The sequence below is a fragment of the Siphateles boraxobius genome, unplaced genomic scaffold (assembly GCF_051911475.1).
Source record: "Siphateles boraxobius isolate OS27281-9 unplaced genomic scaffold, OSU_SipBor_1 139, whole genome shotgun sequence".
Lineage (NCBI taxonomy): Eukaryota > Metazoa > Chordata > Actinopteri > Cypriniformes > Leuciscidae > Siphateles > Siphateles boraxobius.
Window position 1 is genome coordinate 735,433 of NW_027508743.1, and position 26,394 is coordinate 761,826.

At 36.9% G+C, this 26,394-nt stretch overlaps 2 protein-coding genes across 3 annotated transcripts; one reads left to right on the plus strand and one right to left on the minus strand.

Annotated features, from left to right (window-relative positions):
• The first annotated feature begins 655 nt into the window (after positions 1-655).
• Positions 656-4,864, plus strand: cfap20 (cilia and flagella associated protein 20). Of its 2 annotated transcripts, none has more exons than XM_077230065.1 (6): positions 656-970; positions 1,777-1,856; positions 1,937-2,048; positions 2,132-2,320; positions 4,536-4,646; positions 4,717-4,864. In XM_077230065.1, exons 1-6 carry the CDS (start codon positions 887-889, stop codon positions 4,720-4,722), a joined length of 582 nt encoding a protein of 193 aa, XP_077086180.1. In that variant the 5' UTR covers positions 656-886; the 3' UTR covers positions 4,723-4,864. The 2 variants fall into 2 exon arrangements, with proteins under 2 accessions (XP_077086180.1, XP_077086181.1); XM_077230066.1 differs by having other exon boundaries at positions 770-970; positions 4,720-4,864.
• Positions 4,865-4,915: 51 nt separating this feature from the next.
• Positions 4,916-26,283, minus strand: dgat1a (diacylglycerol O-acyltransferase 1a). The gene is made up of 17 exons (XM_077230067.1): positions 25,912-26,283; positions 22,324-22,411; positions 14,627-14,667; positions 13,385-13,470; positions 13,131-13,183; positions 12,343-12,448; positions 11,837-11,965; positions 10,997-11,071; positions 10,242-10,345; positions 10,126-10,164; positions 10,001-10,042; positions 9,604-9,648; positions 9,183-9,295; positions 8,638-8,703; positions 8,391-8,478; positions 8,232-8,294; positions 4,916-6,393 (listed from the first exon to the last, which is right to left on the minus strand). Exons 1-17 carry the CDS (start codon positions 26,103-26,105, stop codon positions 6,232-6,234), a joined length of 1,494 nt encoding a protein of 497 aa, XP_077086182.1. The 5' UTR covers positions 26,106-26,283; the 3' UTR covers positions 4,916-6,231.
• Positions 26,284-26,394: the final 111 nt, after the last annotated feature.

Consider the following 26,394-nt stretch of genomic DNA (forward strand, 5'->3'; position numbering starts at 1 on the left):
ATGCATGGGTTTAATGCATAATACTGACTGATTAAATAAACCTTTATATTTTTGAAGGTTTCAAGGTTATTCTGTGCTTGAAAGCATATTGTCAGCATTAAAATATTTTACATTTCATTTAATGGTAATATTAGTGCTGTCAAGTCGATTAATTTAATCTAAAATCAAAATTTGTAAATGTGTGCGTGTCTGTGTGTATTTGAGAGTGAGTGTGTGTGTGTGCGTGTCTTTGAGTGATTGTGTCTGACTGAGTGTGCGTGAGTTTGTGTGTCTGAGAGTATGTGAGTGTGTGTGAGAGATAGTGTCAGTGTCTGTGCTAGAGTGAGTGTGTCTGTGTGTGTTTGAGAGGGTGCGTGTGTGTGTGTCTGCGAGTATGTGTGTACGTATATTATAGACAGCACTATTTATTATATATTTAATAGACAATTCTAAACAATACAGACAATCTATACTCCATATAAACCTATTTTAAACAAATTTTCTATATTAAAACATATATATAATTCATATATGAATTGCTTTATGATAAAGCTTCGTCACACTAGCAGTCGTGCACTAGTGGGACTGGGACACCCCGTTACTATAGCAACAGCCGTGTCAACATTAAAGGGTCCGACGTGACAACCAGATAACGTCACGTCGCCTAGCAACTGCCAAATAAACTAGGAAAAACCTCGTCGGTGTCACTGCTGGAGATTACTCGGATCGGACGCGACTATTAACGAGTTATACATTTCCTTAGTTCTCATAACTGATGTATAAGTTTATTTAGTGTTTGTCACTCGGGCGGAACCCGAGATCTGGAGCGCAGCGATCCAGCCGGACGCGTTCAAAGCAGAATAAACAGTGTATGGTGTGATTTTACTTAAATTAAAACTCCAGGATTATGTTCAAAAACACATTCCAGAGCGGATTCCTGTCCATCCTCTACAGTATCGGCAGCAAACCTCTGCAGATCTGGGACAAGAAGGTGAGCACACGCCGGAAATGATGATGTTAAGTTAGATGGGCTGAGCGAGCTCAGATGTGGCTTATGGACAGCTAACTTACACACATGACATTTAGGCTGTAATTAAAGTTGTTATCATCTAACGTTACATTTGATCTGAAGTAGGTAAGAACATTGGGACCTGGATAACATTATACACATTCTCGCAAAAAGTACTGTGGTATTACCATGGCAACATTATGGGTTTTGAACATGACCATAATAATGATGTTGTTGTGGCATTTTTTGAAGAAAACGTTACCATCGAGTACCTCGTAAATACCGTAGTAAGTTAACGTTATATGAATATGAAAATCACTTAACGCTCAAGCATTTTCATCTGCTTTTTGTGTTTATTTACACAGACTCACAACACTTACACACACACACACACACACACTCAGACTCACAACACTCACTCAGACTCACAACACTCACTCAGTCACACATTCACAGCACACACACACAAACACACACACACACACACACACACAATCTCTCTCTCAGACTCACAACACTCATACACAGTCTCACTCAGTCACACATTCACAACACAACACACACACACACGCACACACTCTCTCTCAGACTCACACACAGACTCACTCACTCATACTCACACACACATCAAGTTAAACTAAATTAAATGATAAATGTTTAATATTATGTTATATGTATGTATAGATTATATATTCAGGTTGAATGAACTAAAGGATAGAGAGCTTTATGTAACTTAGATGTGAATTATGCATTTTGCATTAACTCAATAAATGAACATGTCCCTGCAGGTCAGAAACGGACACATCAAACGCATCACAGACAATGACATCCAGTCTCTGGTGCTGGAGGTGGAGGGAACGAACGTCAGGTGTGTGTGTGTGTGTGTGTGTGTGTGTGTGTGTCCATCCGTCTGTGTGATCCTCCTGACCCGTGTGTGTCTCTCCACAGCACCACCTACATCACGTGTCCCGCAGACCCCAAAAAAACTCTCGGCATCAAACTGCCCTTCCTCGTCATGATCATCAAGAACCTCAAGAAGTATTTCACATTTGAAGTTCAGGTAGGGTCTTGATAATATTTCCATTCATGCCATAAACAAATGAAGCAGAGCACATGCTCTATATGACAGAAGTGTCGTGTCAGGTGCTGGATGATAAGAACGTGCGGCGGAGGTTCAGGGCGAGTAACTATCAGAGCACGACCCGCGTGAAGCCCTTCATCTGTACGATGCCCATGAGGCTCGACGACGGCTGGAACCAGATCCAGTTCAACCTGTCAGACTTCACACGCCGAGCGTACGGCACCAACTACATCGAGACTCTGAGAGTGCAGGTGAGCTCAGCAAACACACTCACCACTAAATCAACAGCAAAAAAACACCACATCTGTTTTACGACTAATACGATCTTTTTTGAACTGTGATATTTTCATGAACAAGATGTTCTCAATTGCTAGACTTGACAGTGTATTTTTTGTTTATGACACTGACAGTAAGAAATATTGTAATACAATATTATATAATACAACATTTGCCATAAATTTAGCAGTTTAACATATTACCATGATATATAAATTCTTTACAATTTCAATAATACATAATTTCTTATGTATTTACTTATCTTATATGTATATATATATATATATATGTAGGGATGGGAATTGATAAGATTTTATCAATATCAATGCCACTAACGATTCTGCTTATCGATCCGATTCTTTAACGATTCTCTTATCGATTCCTGATAGCACTGTGTGGGAAAAAGTAGTCTTTTTCGGGGGGAAAACAAGTCGTTTTAATGCTTACACTTGACTAAGCAAACTGTACTTTTTATGTAATTTCTGTAATAAATGGAACATTATTGTAAAGTGTTACAGATTAGTTATACACCGATTAAACGTCCCGTGAGTTCAGTGTTGGAAAGATCAGTTGTTTTAACCATTCATTAAAACGAATCGGTTCAAATGAGTCATTGGTTCGCGAATTGGACGTGTCATTATCGGACGTGTGCGCGTTGTGTGATTATCCCGCCAGTTGGGACATCCCACAAGATATGTGTCATCACAGAAAACATTTCATCACTGGATCGTTTTTTTTTCGTTTATTTGAAGTGTGATTATGTCAGCTGAATGTGCGGAAGACTTTTCAGAGAAGATAAGGCAACGTATTTTAGCACAATTCACACCCAGCGGCAATTCAGGAAAAACAAATCTCCGAATGCTCCACATAAAACTTTAGTCTCCCTACCTTACCATCGTGTCGTTTATTTTGATTAATATGTGCGAGGGAGAGAGGAAGACAGCGCTTAGTTTTGAGACGGTGAAGCCTACTTTCGCCTTGCTCCGAAGAGAGAGAGTGCGTGCGCGCGACCGGGGCTCTCTCTCTCTCTCTCTCTCTCTCTGCTCGATCAGTTTAACATGCGCCCTGTCACAAGCGCAGCGGTTCATCTACATTACCAGAGAGAGACAATTTTACTCACTGATCAAATAAGACTTTGCAGGACAAAGATTATCTTTGGACGCGGTGCTATGGTGCTTGATAAAGGACAAAAGGGACAGTTGTGAGTTCACGGTCTGTACATACTATGGCTGACTCAGAGCAGGAGCATCGATAAGAGGACTCGTTAACGTCGAGGGCATCCAATATCGATGGATCGTAAAATTTAGAACCGGTTCTCGAGTGGAACCGGTTTTCGATTCCCATCCATATATATATGCATATGCAAAATTCTTTACAATCTCAATAATACACACTGTATATTTATATATACAATATAAATGGACAGTTGAGCTTATTTATATTCAAAAGAATATATATATAATATATATATTTATAAATGTTTATTTTGTCACACACACAGACACACACACACAGACACACACACACACACACACACACACACACACACACACACACACACACACACACACACACACACACACACACACATATAATTAAAAAATATATTTATAAATGTTTATTTTGTCAAACACACACATACACACACACATATATACATATATGCTTGTGTGTAAGAATATACTGTTAAAGGTTTATTTTATTTTCCTCTGTAATTTTGGGGTGAAATATGACTTGGGAATGCTCTTGTTTCTGAGATTCAGCCATTAATACAAAAAGAAAAGAAAAAAGAATGATTAACTGTTAAGTGCCTTTAAAATCTGCCAATACAAAGAGTTTTTATTTTCAGCAAACCTTGATTAGATCTGCTTCTAATACCAGTCTCAAGCCAATATCAATATATACTGTATATATGTATATATATGTGTGTGTATATATATATATATATATATATATATATAATGTATATGTGGGATGGTTCTGATAAAAGGTTATTAACAAAAAGAGTCTATTTATTTACAGGTTAGCAATGAACGTTTTTCAGTATTAAGTATGATATTTTAGCAGACAAACATATTGCATATGACATTGTGTGTCCTGTGGTCAGTGATAATTATATTGTAAAAGCAAGTATGAGAAAAGCTGTGATTAACGGGTTTAGATGATTAACGGGTTCCTCGTGTCTTTCAGATTCACGCAAACTGTCGCATCAGGAGGGTTTACTTCTCTGACCGGCTCTACTCCGAGGACGAGCTCCCCGCTGAATTTAAACTCTATTTACCAGTACAAAACAAAGCAAAGGTGAGCTGCTCTAGTGCAAACTCAACGTTTCTATAGAGATGTGTATTAATCTTGTGCATCTTCTCCACAGCAGTGAAGGAGCAGACTGGATTGCTTCGTTTTATCTGCACATGTTCATACTGGACGGATTTCTAGTATCTTTTTGTTGTTCTTCAAGTGTTGTTTTGGATCTGTGTGATTGGTTTCCATCTGCTAAATAAATATTTTATATGCACAAAGTGAGGTCTGTTTAATTATTTTCTCCATATTTTATAGAGAGCTTGAGATGCTGGTGTTTTAAAATATTTATTCAACTGGAACATGAGCTGCCACAAGCACACAAGGAAAAACATTACGTGTCTTCAGTTACAAACTTTGGCTTTCACAGGAAAAATCTGTGGATCTCTCATATGTTTTATTGCAGCAGTTTCAATGAAATAAAGAGAATTCACATCCCAGTGTTATCATAACCACAGTGAATTATGAGTCAGCATAAAAGTTTTATCTAGATCAATAAATTATAGTCTATGAGATAAAAAGATGATGTTATTGATAGAAAGTGTCTATTAAAACAGATTTTACACCAGAAAAAATCAATAATGGGACCAAGCACTGCAGCAGCAGACAAAAGATATAAAGAATATATAAATCATTATTTACAATAATTGAGCAACCTAAGGTCTGGTGCTAAGTTTTAAGAAAAGAATTGGCAAAAAAAAAAACATCCTCACTTCTTATTTGGTGTTCGTTGACACGGTACTTACAATTGGTTTGGTAGTAAAAAATCCAAGACTGTTTGATGCAAATTTGTTTGAAATAGTGATAAAATTCAGATTAGTAGACATACAACGTACTTTTGATGACATTGGAAAGATGGGTATTGTTTTAAGGAATCTTAGATTTCCAAAGTTATCATGAAAATCATGCCGGACGGAAACTGAAATCTCGATGTCTCGACTCCATTGGTGCTTGGCCAATGAACAGAGCAGATAAACCTTGAATCCCATTGAAATAATATTCCAGGCAATTAAAATGGCCCAAAAATATTTTGCCTTTAACAATTTCACAAAGTTCATACACAATATTGATGTATCATTATGGAAACTTAAATTGACAGCAAGTATTGAAATCAACATAAAAGCAGCTACAATCTTCAACCTTTGAAAGGTTCACAAATGTCATGCATTTTTGAAAAAAGTGCAAAGGCTCACAGATTCAATCAATCACACACTAAAGCAACAGCACAAATAGTAAAAAACATTACACTTGTATTGCAGACACAAATGAGTGTCCATCTGAAATGCATTGGGAAAAATTAAAAACACCACATTTTTGGCACTTTTGATTTTGTCTCTTTGAATTGATCAGTAGGAAAATGTCAAGTATGAAACATTAGTGAGAAGGCATTGCGATGGCGTGCTGCTTTGACTCGGCAGTGTTTGATTTGATTGCATTGCACGTGATAAAACATGTCTGCTCAACTTCCACGTGCCTTCTGACTAATAATCACATTTGATTTGGGTTGAAGTCTGTTAAAAATTTCCGTTCGAAAAATATATGCATTCTTTTTACATTCAACATCTCGGTTATTGCAGAAAATGGTGCGTCATGCCGCGACGCCCTCTGACGCACTCCCATAATGCAGCACGTAATAGTCGTGGACGTACATCAGAACGGCGATCGGCTGGCCGATGATCAGCGACATCCAGACGGCCGCGTTCCCATAGTTTCCTCTCAAGAATCGGCCAACGAAACAGGCGAGTGGGATCTGAAACAGGAAGTGAAATGAGGAATGGCTCCATTTTATTTGATGTTCATAATAAAACTCGATTTTCCATAATAGTGCCCTTAAAGGAGCTTCGGTTATAGTTGGGATATACTGTATATGGTGTTAAAAGATAAACAGATAAATACTCCGGAGCCAGTCCGTGAAGTGCTTTGTATGCAAGCATAAGAACTTTAAAATCAACTCTAAATTTAACCGGTAGTAAGAAAAGAAAAAAACAAAGACAATTATTAACCATCCATGATTTTATCTCAGAAATCAATTTAGTGAGCAATGAGACAGCCTCACTTTAACTGTGTTTACAATGAATGTAGATCTGTGTTTCATCAGCATAAAAATTATACTTAATTAGAGTTCGGGAATAAGTGGGAATAAGTATAAAGTAAAAGGGTCCTAAGATTGAGACCTGAGGGATGCCAGTAGATACTGGTCCAATATTAGACCCATTTTCCCCTAAAGCCACAAACTGTCTGCATTTGGTCAAATAAGATCTAAATAGATCTTATGCCTGGTTCAGATTACACGATTTTAGCCCGGTTTTGGCACGATCCGTTTGACGTAGGGTCTCGTGGGGATTCGTAAACGACAAAGGGGCGTCGGGACGCAAGATTCGATCGTATTATCTCGTATAGTGTGTCATAGTGGGCGACAACCTACGTCGCGTCTGCGTTGCTTCACGACATCACGACAAAAAGACTAGCATGTTTAATTTTTTAAACGGTCGTCCACGACGGGTTCCGTCACATGTATGAGGTTGACCAATGTGAGCACAGAAGTTTTTTCGTACACAACTTTCAAAAATGGCGACACGAAAGAGAGACGATGGTGCTACTAGGTGGAGTTATGAAATGGAGGAAAGGTTCGTAAGAAAACAATATTTTACCTCAAGTTCTCTTTGGAGGATTGACAGCCAATACTGTCCTCTTCGAGCAATCCAGGAACGTGTCCATTGTCGGGTTTTCTTTCTTTTTTTAAGTTTTCTGAACACAGGACAGCCAGTACAACCATAGACATCATATAGATAGACGCCCTATCGACCGCTACTGCCTATTGTCGCGGACGAGCCGTGGGGCCGCCATCTTAAACCGGTCACCCGCTCCGCTCAGTGTAATCTGTTTGGCAGGTGCAATGAGCTGCCAGCGCATTTAATTAATCATATCTCACTGAATACCGAACTGATTTTCACGCGGGTTTTTTTGCTGCAAAGGTCATACACGTAGCTACGATACAGGACACATTGAATATTTTGTTCACAAAATACAACTATTAGTACGGTAATGTTAAATGTTAAATCTTACTTGTGTAAAGTAAATCCCGAGTGATGGTCCGCCGATTTGAGCAGGAATATGCTGCACAGTGCTCTGGCATCTACTGCTGCTATGCAACGCAAATAGGAGTATGACCTGCTTAATATGGCGGCCGCATTTCTTGCGCCACAGCGGCCAATAGGGCATCTAGTCTCTATATGATATCTATGAGTACAACACTCATCGCCAGATCCATTGTTTGTTTACGTTCGTTTCCGGAAGTCACTCGCTATAGTTTCGCCTTCTCAATGACATCACGCGCATCGTTAAAGACGGCACGCGATGACTGGTCAGGAAGCAACGTGTAGTCTGACATGTTTCTTGTCCACGACACGACAAGATTTTAGGAGTCAAAATCGTGTAATCTGACACAGTGACTATCGTAAAAGACAAAAAAAATCGTGTAATCTGAACCAGGCATTAAACAGTAGCTACCAAAAGTACAAAACACAGTTTCAAGGTTATTGAGTTAAAGATGAGTTTAACAAGCATTATGTGGTATTTAAGACTGACCTGTAACATCATACCCAGGAACGCCCAGAGCCGAAACATCTTTAGAGGAACGCTCACTAAATACTGGCAAAATTAAACAATATATTGTCAGGACTATTAATACACAGGAAAAAACGTGACTGTAAACTGTAATGAAGCAATATAAGTGTGCAGTAAAACCTCATGGAAAAATGCCGACAGGAAGAACACGGCGATCTGAGCCGGTAGCTTATTTACGCCTTTCACCAACATGGGCTTATAAAAGTGTCTGAAGGGAAGAGAACGAGAAAACATCTAACAGATACCACAAACTTTCCTCAGAACTGATTTTTGTCGTGATATCAACGTAAAGGGGCAGCAAGAAAACCACCACTGGTGCACAAATAACAGACACATCTAATCATATTAATTGATAATCCCATCTCACCGTAGGCACCACTTGTGAACAGGAATGTTCCAATTCGACCAAAAGTAGGGAATCGTTTCAGAGTTCCTGCGAATATAAAGCTCAGTATTCACAAAATGTGAAAAATTTCTGTGAAATGGTATCTGCAAGCTATTTTACTTCTGTAATGTAATGCATCCTAGCATTCAGTGATAATACCAGTAACACCAAAAGTAATGCAAGCCCATTCATAAAATAGATAACTATTACGATAACTACATTAGCATCTACACAAGCGGACGATATTGTTCTGTTTATTCTAATCGCATGCTGAAGTTTTTTCATCTCCCGCTTTAAATGCTTGAGCTCTTTAAAGCAGAATGGATTCTGATTGGCTGTTATATATTCCAACAATATCGTTACAGTTTCTTGCAATTCCATAGAAGGTTTATTTAACATTATAGGTATCGTTATCAAATTTGGTGTGAACAGGCCTTAACTTAAATTAGTTTTTGATGTGATGTACATGTAAAACATACTGAAGTATGATAAGAGTAAACCAGCTCTGGATGGAGGAAGCCACTCACCACCAGTCTCGGTAAAACTCGCGATCTCCGAACTGCATGAGCTCAGCTATGAAGTTCATAGAGGAGTGGAAATACCAATAGAAAAAGATGAGCCAGATAAAATGATTGGGCACCTGTAGAGGGACAGGGAGAAGGGGCGGGGCTTGTGCCATTAGACACTCTGAGGAGGAGGGGCCACAAACATGACATCAACAATAGCAACAGCAACCGTTGTCGTGCAAAATTCAAGCCGCTTGGAATTCTTGATTCTGATTGGTCAATTGTGGCGCTCTGCGGTCAAATATTTTTGTATAATAAGCCAAACTGTATATAAATATATATATAGCACCTGCAAAAGCACTAGCAACAGAAGTCATAGCAACAGCATCCATGACATCAACAGCATCTGTCTGTGTTTGCGTCTGTTTCTCGCCACACTTACAGCTAGTTTCAGCAGACGTTCAACTATTCTAGTGAAATCCATGTCCTGTTAAAAGAGAAAGATACTCATATGATCAATAAGTAGATAAAAATGATAAATAGATAAAGACTACATGCTAAAGAGTGATAACTGATATTAATATGCATTTTATGTATCTACTGTTATAAATATCTCATTGATTTACATTAAAAGCTACTGTATCATAATTTCATCTTAATATTTGGCCATATAAATATCAGCATCTGCTCCAAATTGCACATTTTTGCTCAGTTTGGGCCTCTGAATGAAGTGAGCTCCATATTCTCGCTATATGCAAGTAGGCTATCTCTTAAAGGTTCAATAAACTGTTACATTTGTGTCAGGCTTACAGCGTTAAACCATTAAATTCAGATTCTACCTGAAAGGGTTTCATTGAGTTCTGAATCGTCGGAACCATCCACTATCAGAAGACAAAAAAAGAGTCATTAAAACATCACGTCGTTTATACAAATCACCTTGTTTTATTACGAATTCTTTGCATACCTGCTGTATTAATCCAACCATTAGCTGCATTAAAAACAGCTGCAAGAAAGAAGGAAACGTGCATGACATTCAAGAGGTTCTCCGGTTTGCTTCTGCTCTCATAAACTTGATCTCACCATCTCCAGAAGTCGGCGCAGTAAGAAACGTTTCCGTATCCGTGGAGAGCGCGGGAAATTCAGCTCGTAACACAGAGTTGGGACGAAAATGAAATAATAAATGTCTGTAAATAAATAAATAATGTCCGTTTTCATTACAAATGGAAGTTTGTTTCTGCCATGGAATAAAAAATAAAAAAGCCAACTGTGATTTCACAATTGTGACTTTTTTCTCTCGCAATTTCAAGTTAATGTGGAGCCCGGCACATGACATGCGAACTGAAATATATATATGATGGCAACAAATTAGTTCTCTTGTTTAAAATAAAACATGAGCATGATATTATGATTCCTTCCCTCGTTTTAATAAATTGCAGCCACATTTACTAATTCCTTCCCTCTTTTTAAGTAAATTGTGTGTATGATATAATAATTTGTCTTGTTTAAATAAATCTTTGCCACGTTGTACAGTACTTTAGATTGAACTAAAACAAGGGAATGAATTAGGCCATAATTTAGAAAAACAAGCTAAAATATTAGTAAGTCAGTATTAAATACATATTTCTTTCTGCATGCCATATGTGGGGCTCTGTAAGTTTATATCTCACAATTCAGATTTTGTTTCTCTGAATTGTGAGATAAGTATAAACTCTCAATTGCCGTTTTTATTTTGTTTTTCTGCAGCTAGAAACAAATTCCCAAAGCAATTCCTCCATAACTGAGAGTTATTAAACTCTCCATCGGGTTCAGTTTATGTAATGATTGCAGAAACTGACCTCTGTGTGTGAGGTTACCCGGATAGGTCACGTGTGTGTATCCGGTTGTGCCGTTGGCTTTGTGCACAGACGGGCCTACAGGAGAAAGTTGAACATTAACACACACGCACGCACGCACGCGCACACACGCGCGCGCGCGCGCACACACACACACACACACACACACACACACACACACACACACACACACACACACACACACACACACACACACACACACACACACACACACACACACACACACACACACACACACACACACACACACACAATACGTTCAGATATTCTCTGCCAAGAGACTAAAAACAACAAAAACCCAATGACAGGAGAAAGACATTTTTTGATTGTTGGGTTGACAGCATTTGAAGGTTAGTTTGAAGTTTTGCTGAAACTTCAATGCAAACCTAAACAATGCATTCATATGAATAATGATAAACTCACAGCTAAAGCCAATGTTAACTCTAATGCATTCTATACTTGCATTGCATTAGGATTCATGCATTGACACATTTCTATCGCGTATCTAGAAGCGTTTGCATGAATGCATAGTGTGTTTCAGTAAAAACCTGCCACTGTTTTTTTAATTTTGCAAACTATAATGCAAATCAAAAAATGCATTCATACAGAGAGTGATAAATTCAGACAGATAAATTCCCTGCTAAAGCCAATGTTAACTCTAATGCATGCTATACTTGCATTGCATTAGGATTCATTCAATGACACACTCCTGAACACGGCAGTTGCGTATCTAGGAGCGTTTGTATTCATGCATAGAGTGTGTTTCAGAAAGCATGTCAGGTGTGTGATCTGATGAAGTTGTTGAGCAGTTGTTAGACTCACAGGAGTGAGAGCGCGACAGGGTTCGGGCTTTGGCGTGTCTGATTTCTCGGCACCATTTGTTGACGTCTCTGTAGGAGTAAAGCTTCAGGAAGAGAACGGTGAAGACGCCCAACGCCACGACACCACCCACTGCAAAACACACACAGTGAACAACACAAGAACGCCACAAACACGCAACTTTACATGCAAGACATAATACAAAACATAGTTGCAAAATGTAGTGATAGATTGTGGTTAGTAATGATTACTGTCAGACTGATATATTAAATCATGCCGACTAATCAGTCAATTAAGAACAACATCCATGACTCATTTTCTGTCATTAAATTGAACAATATACATCTTGATATTGCATAGATAATGAAAATCTAATTAAAGACAAATTACTTGAATTAAAAAGCATAGTTTTCTAGTTAAAAACATCAGTGTCTTTATAAGACTGCAGGTTTAAAGGTGTTAGTATGAACATATGCACATAGAAGGAGCGTGGAAGGTGTGTGAGATACCTGGGGTCATAGAGGTCACGCGGAGAACGGTGATGGCTGGGAAAAATAAAAGTGCTGCAAGATTGATGGAGTGAAGGAATGTCCCCGTGCCCTCTGAGATGGTGCCCTGAAAGTTCAATTAGAGGACTTTATTAAAATGAATCGGCAAATGAACTTTCACTTTCAATAAACAATAAAACATTTTCAGGTGAATCTCATAAAGAAATGTCCAGGTCATATATATATATATATAACAAGCACACATATATTATAATTATTGTAAATTTATAAATAAATAAATGTAAAAGATGATATGTGAATGTTGTGGGAAAAATCCCATTCTCATTTCTGTAATGCAAAAAAAAAAAAGAATTACAAAAATTTTAATATTTGTTGTGTAATAAAACAAAGATTAGTGGAGTACATTTCACAAGAAAATAATATTTTAGTCATATATATATATATATGTGTGTGTGTGTACACTGTTTATATATGTAGTGTGTGTGTGTCTGTGTGTGTGTGTGTGTGTGTGTGTGTGTGTGTGTGTGTGTGTGTGTGTGTGTGTGTGTGTGTGTGTGTGTGTGTCTGTGCATGTGTGCGTGTGTGTGTGTGTGTGTGTGTGTGTGTGTGTGTGTGTGTGTGTGCGTGTGTGTGTGTGTGTGTGTGTGTGTGTGTGTGTGTGTGAGACCTGGACATGTCGTCAGGTTTGTGAGATTCGATTCAGGTTTGTATAATTGGTAATAATTGTGAGCCTCTCAGTAACGTCCCATGTCAGTAATCACACAGTTCATTCCCAGCATTCAACTCACCACGGATAGCTTTCTCTCTGTGTACAAAGCTGCCATTATAAACACGTTGGAAACTGAAAAAGCAAACAGATTAGACACGGCATATTGAACTGATCATGCATTAAAAATTTACGCAAATTTTTATGATACAACATTATGCATGACAGAAAGCATAAATGTGGTGTGAAATGATGTCTTCTGTATGAGCCGCTCTGCACGTCTCTGCTGATGGTCCCTAAGCAACACAACACAAAACAGACACACAATCATCATACCAATGATCAGGCACAGAGCCGGCCAGCTGTAGGGGTCCTTCAAGAAGAGAGAGATAATCTGGATGGGATCCACCAGAATGCCATATCTGAAGACAGGAGGGCAAATGTAGCCTCACTATTAACGTGTTAGATGAAAGTTACTGTCAGTATTTCATCATATTCTATCACGTGTGCTGCATTATGTATATGTTAAACTCATGAAAGCATTAATCAATAAAATCAACTTAAGTAATTCATACAGTGCTGTCATTAAAAAAGAACTTGATTGTATTGCTATTGGTGTTTGTTAGGAAAAGCATTACTTTTGCTGTTGCTATCGTTGGTGTTTTGAATAAATGCTTCATATAATTACTGTATTTATAATATATATATATATATATATATATATATATATATATATATATATATATAGTGGTCGACTGATACATCGCCATGGCCAATATCTCGCATTCAGCATTTTTTTATTCAGCATATTTTTAACAATTTCTTTATTTCCGAAAAATACTATAATAGGTTACATAATTAAAAAGGATGCAAACTAAAGTACAAATCTGTTTATTTGACAGATTAATTTTTTTATAAAGTTCAGTAAATTTTTGTAATATTAATTTTCTAATTATTTATTTTTAATTCAGTAAATATTATGCAAAATAAATATAAACTTAATTTCAGCAATTGTTATGAACGTGTTTTTACTATCGTTAAATGAAATAGTGTGATATCATATATATCGTATCAGCCATAGGTCAAATATAATATTGTAATGTTAAAGCTCTAATAAGATAATAAATTATAATAAGCTTTAATTTATTGAAAAACTGTTGTTTTTAATGTACTGTAATTTGCTACTGATTTTTGTTAGGGAAAGTGTCAAAATTACTTTAGCTGGTTAGTGATTTCAACAAATCTTTCTATAGTGAGACTGGGCTGAAAAATCCCAGAAGCCAATGCTCATGTTTTCAACACCTGGTGGAAGCGACCAATAAACTGGAGAGTTTGCATTTCTCCAGGGGACGGCTGCGATTACGCTACTATTCTGCTTTGGATGAAAGTGTTTGCTTAATGACAAGAAACAAAAGACATGCATTTAGTTCCCGCCGGGCATAGTCATTATCTGTCTTATTCAGATGTTTCAGCTGGATCATTAGCCAGAAATTAGAGAGTCAGTGAGCATGAGAAATCAAATTACCATAGCCGACTTATTATGAATTAAACAACAAATGATGTTAATGATATACTTACTTTATAAGGTTCTCCAGCACCAGCCGTGCATTGGACAAAACCTGGAAACAGAAACAAATAAAGCAATTTAATGCATTTAAACTCGGTTCATTTGTGTCAAACCCCTGCAGGCAAAACAAGAGTTACACTTCTTCTTTCAAAAGGACTGGATTGGATCTGAGGTTAAACACTGAAAATGAGATGATTCAGATGGTTTTTGCCACATCCTTATCTATTTTATATATTCGTTTTTGTATAGAAAATATAATTTGTTTATAATGAAACCTTGTTTCTTATCTCACAATTCAAACTTTATAACTCACAATTGTGAGTTTATTCCTCAGAATTGTGATTTATAAACTTGGAATTGCGAGAAAAAAGTCATAATTGCTAGTTATAAACTCGCAATTGCAAGAAAAAAAGTCATAATTGCGAGTTATAAACTCATAATTGCAAGAAAAAAGTCATAATTGCGAGTTATAAACTCAGAATTGCGAGAAAAAAAGTCATAATTGCAAGTTATAAACTCAGAATTGCAAGAAAAAAGTCATAATTGCGAGTTATAAACTCATAATTGCAAGAAAAAAGTTATAATTGCGAGTTATAAACTTGAAATTGCGAGAAAAAGGTCAGAATTGCGAGTAATAAACTCAGAATTGCGAAAAAAAGTCATAATTGCGAGTAATAAACTCAGAATTGCGAGAAAAAGTCATAATTGTGAGTAATAAAATCAGAATTGGGAGAAAAAGTCATAATTTCGAGTTATAAACTCATAATTGCGAGACAAAAATTCATAATTGAGAGTTATAAACTCAGAATTGCGAGAAAAAGTCATAATTACGAGTTATAAGCTTAGAATTGCGAGAAAAAAGTAATAATTGCGAGTTATAAACTCAGAATTGCAAGAAAAGTCATAATTGCGTGTTATAAACTCAGAATTGAGAGAACAAGTCCTAATTACGAGTTATAAACTTAGAATTGCGAGAAAAAAGTCATAATTGCAAGTTATAAACTCAGAATTGCGAGAAAAAGTCCTAATTACGAGTTATAAACTTAGAATTGCGAGAAAAGAGTCCTAATTGCAAGTTATAAACTCAGAATTGAGAGAACAAGTCCTAATTACGAGTTATAAACTTAGAATTGCGAGAAAAAAGTCATAATTGCAAGTTATAAACTCAGAATTGCGAGAAAAAGTCCTAATTACGAGTTATAAACTTAGAATTGCGAGAAAAAAGTCCTAATTGCAAGTTATAAACTCAGAATTGCGAGAAAAAGTCCTAATTACGAGTTATAAACTTAGAATTGCAAGAAAAAGTCATAATTGCGAGTTATAAACTTGAAATTGCGGGAAAAAAGTCATAATTGCGAGTTATAAACTTGAAATTGCGGGAAAAAAGTCATAATTGCGAGTTATAAACTTGAAATTGCGGGAAAAAAGTCATAATTGCGAGTTATAAACTCAGAATTGCGAGTTAAAAATTCATAATTGCGAGTTATAAATTCATAATTGCGAGAAAAAAGTCATAATTGCGAGTTATAAACTCAGAATTGCAAGAAAAAGTCATAATTGCGAGTTATAAATTCATAATTGATTGAAAAAAGTCATAATTGCGCGTTATAAACTTAGAATTGCGAGAAAAAAGTCATAATTGCGAGTTATAAACTCAGAATTGCAAGAAAAAAGTCATAATTGCGAGTTATAAACTTAGAATTGCGAGAAAAAAGTCATAATTGCGCGTTATAAACTTGAAATTGCGAGAAAAGAGTCATAATTGCGAGTTATAAACTCAGAAAAATGTCAGAATTGTTTATATCTCACAAACATCAATTTTTCTTTCTTTTTTTTCTGTGGCAGAAACAAGCTTCCATAGTTTTCTCATCTGAAATGCGTCGCTAAAACATTTCTTTTTGGATATTACAACAACAAAAAATGATTTTGTATGTAAATCTACTGTGTTTCAAGATGTTTATCATGTGTTTGTTCACGATAAAATGACTCTAAAATAGAAACCTAACCTAAGTCTGCAGCACAACAATATAATCAACCTCAGATAAAGCCCTCCAGTCAGAAAAACACATCTGACCTCTGACCCTTGACCTCAGTCTCCATGCGGTCGCTTTCTGCACTGTTAGCAGTCTTGTACAGTTCATGGACCTACACAGACTATTGGAAATTAACTCGTTTTGAATGTTAAATCAGCTTTTTTTCCAACTAAATTCATTGTTTGGTCATTTCATTTATCAAAAGCAAAACAAACCACCCAAAGGCTGCAATCTTTAATCAAGACTAAAGGCCTGAAGACTTTGAACCACTTGTAAGCGATGATTTACGACAGAAGACTTTCTCATTCCAAAGGCCATTTGATTAGATTTGCGTTGGGAAAGTTGCCAGACTCAACCCTGACCTCATTCAGAGACGATCACTAATTGGTTTTGCACATAGATCCATGCTAATTGCTTAAAGGCTGTGGGACGTCGGTTTGCTTCATCACACACACACACACACACACACACACACACACACACACACACACACACACACACACACACACACACACACACACACACACACACACACACACACACACACACACACACACACACACACACACACACACACACACACACACACACACACCGCTGTTGTATGAGAACTGAACTGAGCTGGACGATGACATATTTCTGGCTTCAGATGAAATAAACTAATTTAATAATTGATGTAACTAAATTAATAACTGAAATAAAAAAGGATTTCTCTCTGGAGAAACTCAATGAGAGTTTGACACTGTTGCGCTCCATCAATTTCCTCCAGCAGAAATCTCTCAAAAGCAGCCGCCTTGATACTTGACTTTCATAATTATCCATTCGTGGATTCAAAGCATTTTAGGATATTTCATGGGAACATGGTAAAGAAACACGAGGTGAAATCTCAATCCCACAGAGAACGTCAATGCGATGGCGTTTCAAAGCGAGGATTAATATTGCTTTCAGAACTGCGATTTGCTTTCCGTGGCTTTGAAGAGGCTGCTCCATTTCCTCGCGGTTCAGGGTGAAATAGATGTTTATTTTTAGAGGACGCGTGACATTTCTGAGCGTTCATTAAAGTAATCCCCGGAAGTGTTTGACTTCTCATTACTGCAGAGAAGAGAAACTTTAAGACTTAGACAGACTGGATTTGACTTGAAGGACAGCTTGTCTTTTGATTGACAGATCATCATAAGTCTGACTGAGACGAATTAGCTTATACATCCTCAGCATATTAAATGTCACACTCTGTATTTATAGGCTGGCAGTGTTAGTGTTAGTGTGTCAAAGGTCACTCTAGGACAGACAAAGATCTCTGATTAGAGTTCAGCAAAAACTGTTTTTTTTATTTATTATATGCAGCTGCTATTATGGTATGTTATGATATTGTAAGTTCAATGAACAGTGTTGTTATTGGGAACTAAAGCTAAAACTAATAAAATTCAGTAATCGTTTTCGGTAATTGAGATAAAGCTGACATTAAATATTTTATGAAAAACCTTTTTTTAAGTTTAACTCTTTAATATAATATTATGTTTTATTAGAGCTCTGTTTAAATTGTCAAAAATGTTTTTAATAGTTTATCAGTTTAACAAACATTTTTCAAAAGTTTAAAAAAATTTTTTTGTTGAACTACTAAAATTACTAAAACTAAACCAATTCAAAATAATTAAAATACATTATAAAAGATAAATATTGAAAAAACTTAAACCTAATTTAAAAAAAAATGTAAAAGTGTCTGTGGCAAGTAACTAAAAAAGAAACAAGTTTAACTTGAAGTACTAAAACTAAATTAATATTATAATAATATACAACTGAAATGAAACATAAATAGTAGATTAAAAAAATCACTTTTAAGCTAAAACTAATAAAATTCAGTAATCGTTTTCGGTAATTGAGATAAAGCTGACATTAAATATTTTATGAAAAAACTTTTTTTAAGTTTAACTTTTTAATATAATATTATGTTTTATTACAGCTTTGTTCAAATTGTCAAAAATGTTTTTAATAGTTTTAGTAGTTTAACAAAAAGTTTTAGTTGAATTACTAAAATTACAAAACTAAACCTACTAAAAATGATTTTTGGTAATTAATTAAAAAACACTAAAAGATAAATATTGAAAAACTTAAACCTAAAAAATTTGTCTTTTTTTTAAAAAAGTGTCCATGGCAACTTACTAAAAAATAAACAAGTTTAACTTGAAGTACTAAAATTACTAAAACTAATATTAACATTATAGTAATATACAAATAAATCATAAATAGTAGATGAAAAAAAAATCACTTAAAAATTTAAAAAATGTTGGACTGGCAAATAACTGAAATAAATAAGTTTAAGTCAAAGTACTGTAATTATTAAAACTGAAATAAAAATAAAATTGAAGCTAAATTTATGTTTTTTTTAAAGCACAAAACAAAACCCCAAATAAAATGAAAAATGAAAATACAAAAACTAAAGAAGCTAATTGAAAATATAAAAAAATACTATAATATTATATAAATAATATTAATAATATAAAACTGCCAATATAAGCATGGTAATTTTTGTTAGTGTTGCTCAGCAAATGAGTCTGAACTCTCTTTGTCAACATGAATGCATTAAATCTCCAACAGTGATGAGATAAGGATGCCACGCTGCTTCTCTTCAGAGTAAAGCTAACAGAGAGAGTGAGCGGAGGAATACACACCCTCCGGGTTTAATGTGTTAACGCATGTGAATCGAGCCTGTCACAACATCTCCAGCGAAACTTCAGTCAGATTCTGGAACTGCTTGAGCAAAGTAATACGCCTGGCATTGTGTTGCATGTCATATGATTATCTGAGACCGCAGCCGAGGATAAAGGTCAAATTCTTACTCAACTCAATCCTACTGAGTTCCCAATAGCCGGGAATGAACTTGACGCGTGTGACCGTGATGAAGGGCGAACAGTCTCCACCAGTCCGGCAAATGCATGATGAATTACTAGATGTTTCCTTCTCGATTTTAGTCGTTCTATCTAGATCATCTGAGGGCAAACCGGTTGAAAGACTCTAGCAGAAGAGCGGACGGAAATAACTGCTGTGATCAGACCAAAGACATCACCGGCCAACAGTGTGTCATTATTTATGTTCAGGTAACAGCAAGGGCCTAAACATAGCGCTGGTGACAGTGATCTTACAGTCTAAAGTCAAAACCTTAATCTTACATGTTTCTCCAAAACCATGTGATTTTGTTCAGTGAATAAAGACTTAAAGGTCCCATATTGTACAACTTTCTGAAGTTTTAATTTAGGTTTTGATGTCCTTAAGAATATATATTTGAGGTATAAGTACGAAAAACCATCTCAATATATGTTTACAGCTCCTTTCCCAGGAGCTCTGCCAAGATCAGGTAAATTTTGGCCTGTCTACTTAATATTCATGAGCCTCTCTTCTGACTGGCCTGTTGTTTTCTGAGTGACCCACCATTGGTGGGGGCGGTGAGTGAGTAGTTCTGACATCACATTTATACAGAAGTCATGAAGGCTTGTGAAAAGGCACAGCTACTTTATGCAGGCTGTGTGCATTTGTCTGTGGATCGACTGTTTTGAAACTTATATAGTAGTTTCATAAAGCCTAGACCTCTGTTATCATGAAAAAAAAGGCAGGGAATTTCAGTTTTGACAATATGGGACCTTTACATTTCCACCTGTTCCTCACAAAACAACCTATCATATGACATTAGAGGACTGAAGTTGTATGAGTTCATGGTGCTTTTTGGAGACAAAAAATGTGTGAAATGTGCAATTAAACGAATTTTAGGTTCGATTTTGGCTTTCAGTGATTATGGGGACTCAAAAATTAAGATCCTTTCCTTTACAGTAGTGCGCCCAAACTTGACGTGTATTCACATAAACTGTAAGTTATGCCTAAAGTGATGAAAAACAGCTAGGATGTGTGTCAGTATATTCGGTCTGTGCATTAGCTCTTAAAGTGACAGTCAGCAGATCATGTTAATTATGTTTAAGTTCATGTAACGGAGGCCAGCTAGTAGTTGCTGTGCGAGTAAACCTCACTCCTCTGATCTCAATAGGCGCTCTAGCGACAGATGCTAGAGGCTGCAGTCTTTAGCCTCCTTGTTAGAGCGCCTGACTCTCATGCCGGAGACCCGATTTCGAGGCCCGCTCGGAGCGGGTCGAGTGGGACCCGGGTGAAGGGGGGTTACATTGGTGCCGTGACCCGGATGGGAGTGAGGTTTAGGGGGGTGAGTGTAACGGAGGCCAGCTAGTAGTTGCTGTGCGAGTAAACCTCACTCCTCTGATCTCAATAGGCACTCTGGCGCTAGAGGCTGCAGTCTGTAGCCTCCTTGTTAGAGCGCCTGACTCTCATGCCGGAGACCCGGGTTCGAGGCCCGCACGGAGCGGGTCGAGTGGGACACGGGTGAAGGGTGGTTACATTCACTTCAGAATTAAAATTTTCCTGATAATTTACTCTCCCCCACATCATCCAAGATGTCATGTCTTCCTTTCTTCAGTCGAAAAGAAACTAAGGTTTTTGAGGAAAACATTCCAGGATTTTTCCATATAGTGACTGCACTCTCAGAAAAAAAGGTACAAAAGCTGTCACTGGAACAGTACCCTTCAAAAGGGTTCTAATATGTACTATTTAGGTACTAATATGTACACTTTTGGTACCAATATGTACCTTTGAGGGACCAATATGCACTCTTTAGGTACAAAGGTGTACCTTTTAAAAGGTACAGCCATAGTGTCAGAATTTGTACCTTTTTTTCTGAGAGTTTTGAAGGTCCAAATTGCAGTTTCAGTGCAGCTTCAAAGTCTCGACACGATCCCGGTCGACGAATAAGAGTCTTATCAAGCCAAACCATCGGTCATTTTATAAAAAATAAATAAACATTTATATACTTTTTAACCACAAATGCTCATCTTACACATCCACGACTTCACGCATTACGTACGTAATCACATTGGAAAGGTCAGGCGATAATCGAACGTAGGCGGAAAATGTAGGATAGGGTGAAAAACTCCATCTGATCTCATCCTTTTATTTATTTATTTTTTTGTATTTTATTTATTTTTTTGTAAAGGGCGTTTGACTAAGTCTTTGCACATTCGCTATGTAAACACTAGGTCTGTACTTCAGTCAACATCACGCGTGACCCTTCAACGTGATTACGCAATGTGTGGCGCATCGCAGAGCTACTGCAAGACGTGTATTTGTGTTTAAAAAGTTTATAAATGTTTATTTTTTGTAGAAAATGATCAATGGTTTGGCTAGATAAGATTCGTGTAAGAATCGTGTCGAGACTCTGAAGCTGCACTGAAACTGCAATATGGACCTTCAAACCGTTGGACCTCATTGAAGTCACTATATGGAGAAAAATCCTGGACAGTTTTCTTCAAAAACCTTAATATCTTTTCGACTGAAGAAAGAAAGACATGAACATCTTGAATGACGTGGTATAGAGTAAATTATCAGGAAAATTTAACTCTGAAGTAAACTAAAGTGAAAAGGTATTTAGCTTTCGGTTAAATAGGTAATGGAATATCCCGTGTGGCCTGTTAATGTTAATGATGTTAAATCAAACAACAAAATTCAAAGAGAAATTCACTCAGCGCTCATAACTGTATAACTTTCATAGCTTTAATAAGAATCAAAATATTTAATGTGATTATGATTTGAGTCATAATTTGGACGTGTGTGTATACACTCACCAGCATGACCACACACCAGTTGAGGATCCCTCTGTAGTTGCTGTATCCGCTATCAGAGCTGAGCAGCGACTCCTGCAGCTTGTGGCAGCTGAAGAGACAGACCAAACGAGTCAAGCAGGAGCAGATGACATTAACATGTACGTAAGCATCTCGCTGAGTGTTCAGCGAGATCTGGGGAATTGCTGTGCGTTTTGTTTTACGGAGACATGGCTAACATCGGATTATCCGGACAGTGCCATACATTTGGAAAATACACCTCGCGTCGTGGCCGCATTACCACCTCGAATGTACATAATTTTTCAATAATTCAACGGCTCATCGTCAATTACTCCTTATTTTCCCCATTTTCTCCATTATTGCAGCTCATCTCTTCCCAGTCTGTCAGTAACGCTCTGTTTGGTTCCTGTCTCTATGAAGCCCCTCCTTCTGAAAAGCACACTGTGCTCTGATTGGTCGACTGGCGCAGTGTGTTGTGATTGGTCAAGCGCTTTAAGCGTGTAAGCTGTCTAGATCGGCCCAATGGATGTTTCCGATAGAACGGATGAAGGTCTCTGTGCGTTACCGTCTTTCCGCCTGGCAAAGTAATTTAATTCCATTTAAGCTTTTATCTGAATCCATTTTATATCTGACTCCATTTTATCACAACCTGAATTTAAGTTAGATTGTTAAATTGGTTATTGGTCAGTTATATAATAGTTTAGCCATACATTTGATTGTTCCATTTAGTTCTTCACTTATATTTTACCCGTTCATATTAGGAAGCTATGTGGCTCAGAGGTCTTGTTTAACATGGGTCTCACGATCAAATACCTGAGAAATTAAAATTAAAGTAACGTTTACTTCCGGCAGAGGTATGGCCACTACTACAGATATAAGTCAACCAACTTTACTTGTCTTATATGAGCTTTGGATTGGCCATGCCTTGGTTTCCCACGTACACTTATCTAAAGTAAGATTAAATTAAAACTGAGATAAGACACCCAGATTTAGGTTGGTCAAGCAGCAGTTTTGCTGCACTAAACGGAAATTCACTTCTTGTCTTTGCAAAACACGTACACTTGAATTAGTGCCAAAATATTAGTCGTCACTAATCTGACGCAAAACTTGCGATAACATACAAATCCGTTTAATCTACTTGGGAAAACAATTTAAGAGTCTGTCGGAATAAAATCAAATGTAACAATTTATTATGTCGGGTAAATGTATCATGCCAATTTCATAATCAGTTCAAAGATAATAAATACAAAACATCAAATTCTCTGGAATAAAGAGAGACGATGCAAACCTGACATTATAAAATGCATGATGCCTGCATACACTCAGCATCACGGGCTAATTTGAGTTACAAATCGCCACAAGCCTTCTTATATATCTCCCTAAATTCTCAGACCAAGGCAGAAACCTCTTTTCAAATGTAAATATTTGCTAACAATGGGAATTTGCATTCAGAGTTTACACCTTTTTAGGAGCCGAATGCCATTTGCCTGGAGGACCCACTCCTCTGTGTGCAAGTTATCTCTAAACCCTTAAGAACTTTATTAGCTTTTGGTTTACTTCTTTGGGAATGAGACATTTTTACCAGTCGCACTGAGACATTTCAAATGATACCAAACATGTATAATACTGTATGATAATTATTCACACTAAACCATATAGATTTTTGGGTGAATATCTGGTGATCTCAGCGTGAGAGAGAGACAACATTGAGGAGGTGATTGACTCGGGATCCTAGTTTCTCAAGAGAGAGTCAAACGTTATTCCAGGAAGGTCCTTTGTCTTCTCTCGTTCCTCAACCAGACTGCCCGGGATTTCTCAATTCTTACAAGCCTGTTTGGGAAATTTCCAGTTACAACACACTACTAACTAAGTCAACCAGGCACCGCCACTTTATTCTGCGTATGATTTATTTAAATTATGAATATCGTGACATGTTTGTTCCTCGGAAGAAAACTGAAGACTACAATGGAGGCGTTTCAGGGAGTTCAGAAACAGTGACACTGATATAGACAATAACTCCCGCTGGAGGAAAGTTTTCATGCTTAAAGCAACATTACACACTAAAGAAAGATGAACATGGAAAAAAGCATAATAGGAGCCCTTTAAAGAAAGCAGTTCTGAGAAAAGATCCTGCAGCATGAGTGCATTTACACTTGATTTGAAATGCTAAATATAAATGCAGATATAAGGGTGTCTTAAGCATCATAGCATCCCTGACACTTATTCGAGACGGTTTGAGGACAAGCCAATGTTGAAATCAATGATGAAACGCCCTAGAGTTTGAGCAATAGGCTACTTATGCAGGAAGAGAGCTCTTAATGTGTGTGAGTTAAAAAGGGTTGGTTGCTTAAGTTATTAAAGATTGGGGTCATGTTGATCTTATCAGTGACAGTTTTATCAATGATTTGAGTTGTGACGACAGCTCATTGAGTGGCTCGACCTTCACACCTTTACCTGAAGAGCTCTGTGTCTTGAATCCTCTTGTATCTGCTGGTTAGGGTTAAACTTGAGTTATATATACTTAATTACATAGCTTTTTTCAGAACTACTCATTCTACTTTTGCAGTATACTGTATATGTATACTGTGTACTGTATACTATCCAAATTTAAAGATTCGATGAAACACCAGGACGATCGACTACATTTGGCAAAATTATCACTTGAACCAGAAAACATTATATTGTCACTATCACTATGTCTAAAATACTATGCATTATACAGTATTGCAGTGTGGAAGCAGAATGCTAGTATTCTGTTGCATGGAAAGAAGAACCAGCGCTGTTTTAGATATTTCACTTCCATTCCCTGTTTAGGAGATTTGAATGACCTTGATGGCTAGAGCTCAAAGTAGATCCCAGAGACCCATGAAACTGAACTGAAATATCTATAAATGATGTGACTGCTTGCACCATTTCTCAATCCTGACCTCCCTGAACTTTCCTGCCATTCTACACAGGGCATATGAAGGCACAACGCCTTAATTCAATTAGTATAATGTCTGCTAAATGCTGAATTTATTAGAAATTAAATAAACATATAAATACAGAAAATGTTTAACAAAATTGAGATCCATTTTTTGTAAACTAGAAAATGAGCACAATTTACTGTGATTTGACAGTGACATCCAAATACAGTATGTTCAAATAAAAAATATGTGTTATATATACACTGTAAAAAATGATAGGATCAATAAATTATGACAACATATGTTTTTACATTGCTTTAACTTTTACATTTTAATAAGTTATAGTTATAATAAGTTATCCTTATTTTGATAGTTATACAAGATTCAACACGTTTTTTTAAAAGTCAGTTTAATGTAATTTAAGTTGAAATGGCTTCCAAGTTGATTGTACTTAAAAATGTAAGGCAGAAATGTTAGTAACTGAAGTGTCCAAATACGTTTTGGGTCCTCTGTAGACCTTTATATCAAATGAAGATGGAAATTGAATATGCTATGCCTACATTATGATAGGCCTATAAATGTCTGTTTATGTGTATGTTACTGTGTAAAAGCGTCTCTCTCGCTATCAAGAAACAGACGCTGCACATATCAAGTCAAAACACAGTGCTTAAATAGCATCTTTTACCTGAAAGTGTCATCTCCAGCATGGCTGTGATTCTTCTGTTTACTCGCGGATGTTTCATGTCTCGGCTCTTTCTCCTTCACCTGCCCGCTGAGAGTCTCTGTTGTGCCGCTGCGCTTCGCGTGAGCCGCCGCGTCTCCGGAGATCGTGGTTCTTCGTCTGTGCTTTCCCGAACCCCTCTCGCTTCTGTCGCCCATGTTCGCGATTATGCTGAAACAAATAGACACATTGTTCCTCTCATGTTCTTCACGTTTGATATCACGCTGAATCGAAAAAGGACGCGGCGCATCAAGCCATCCGCGCTGCGCAAACGTTGCGCAATGAGCGCGGTGACACCCTGATGCACCATGGCATAATTCACTCAGTCATAAAGCCACTGATTACACTGTTTTTACAGTCATCTACAGGATTTGCCAAATATCATAAAACACATTTGCTCTCATGTGGCGAGAGACTTTGTATTGATCCATTGGTGACATGTGAACC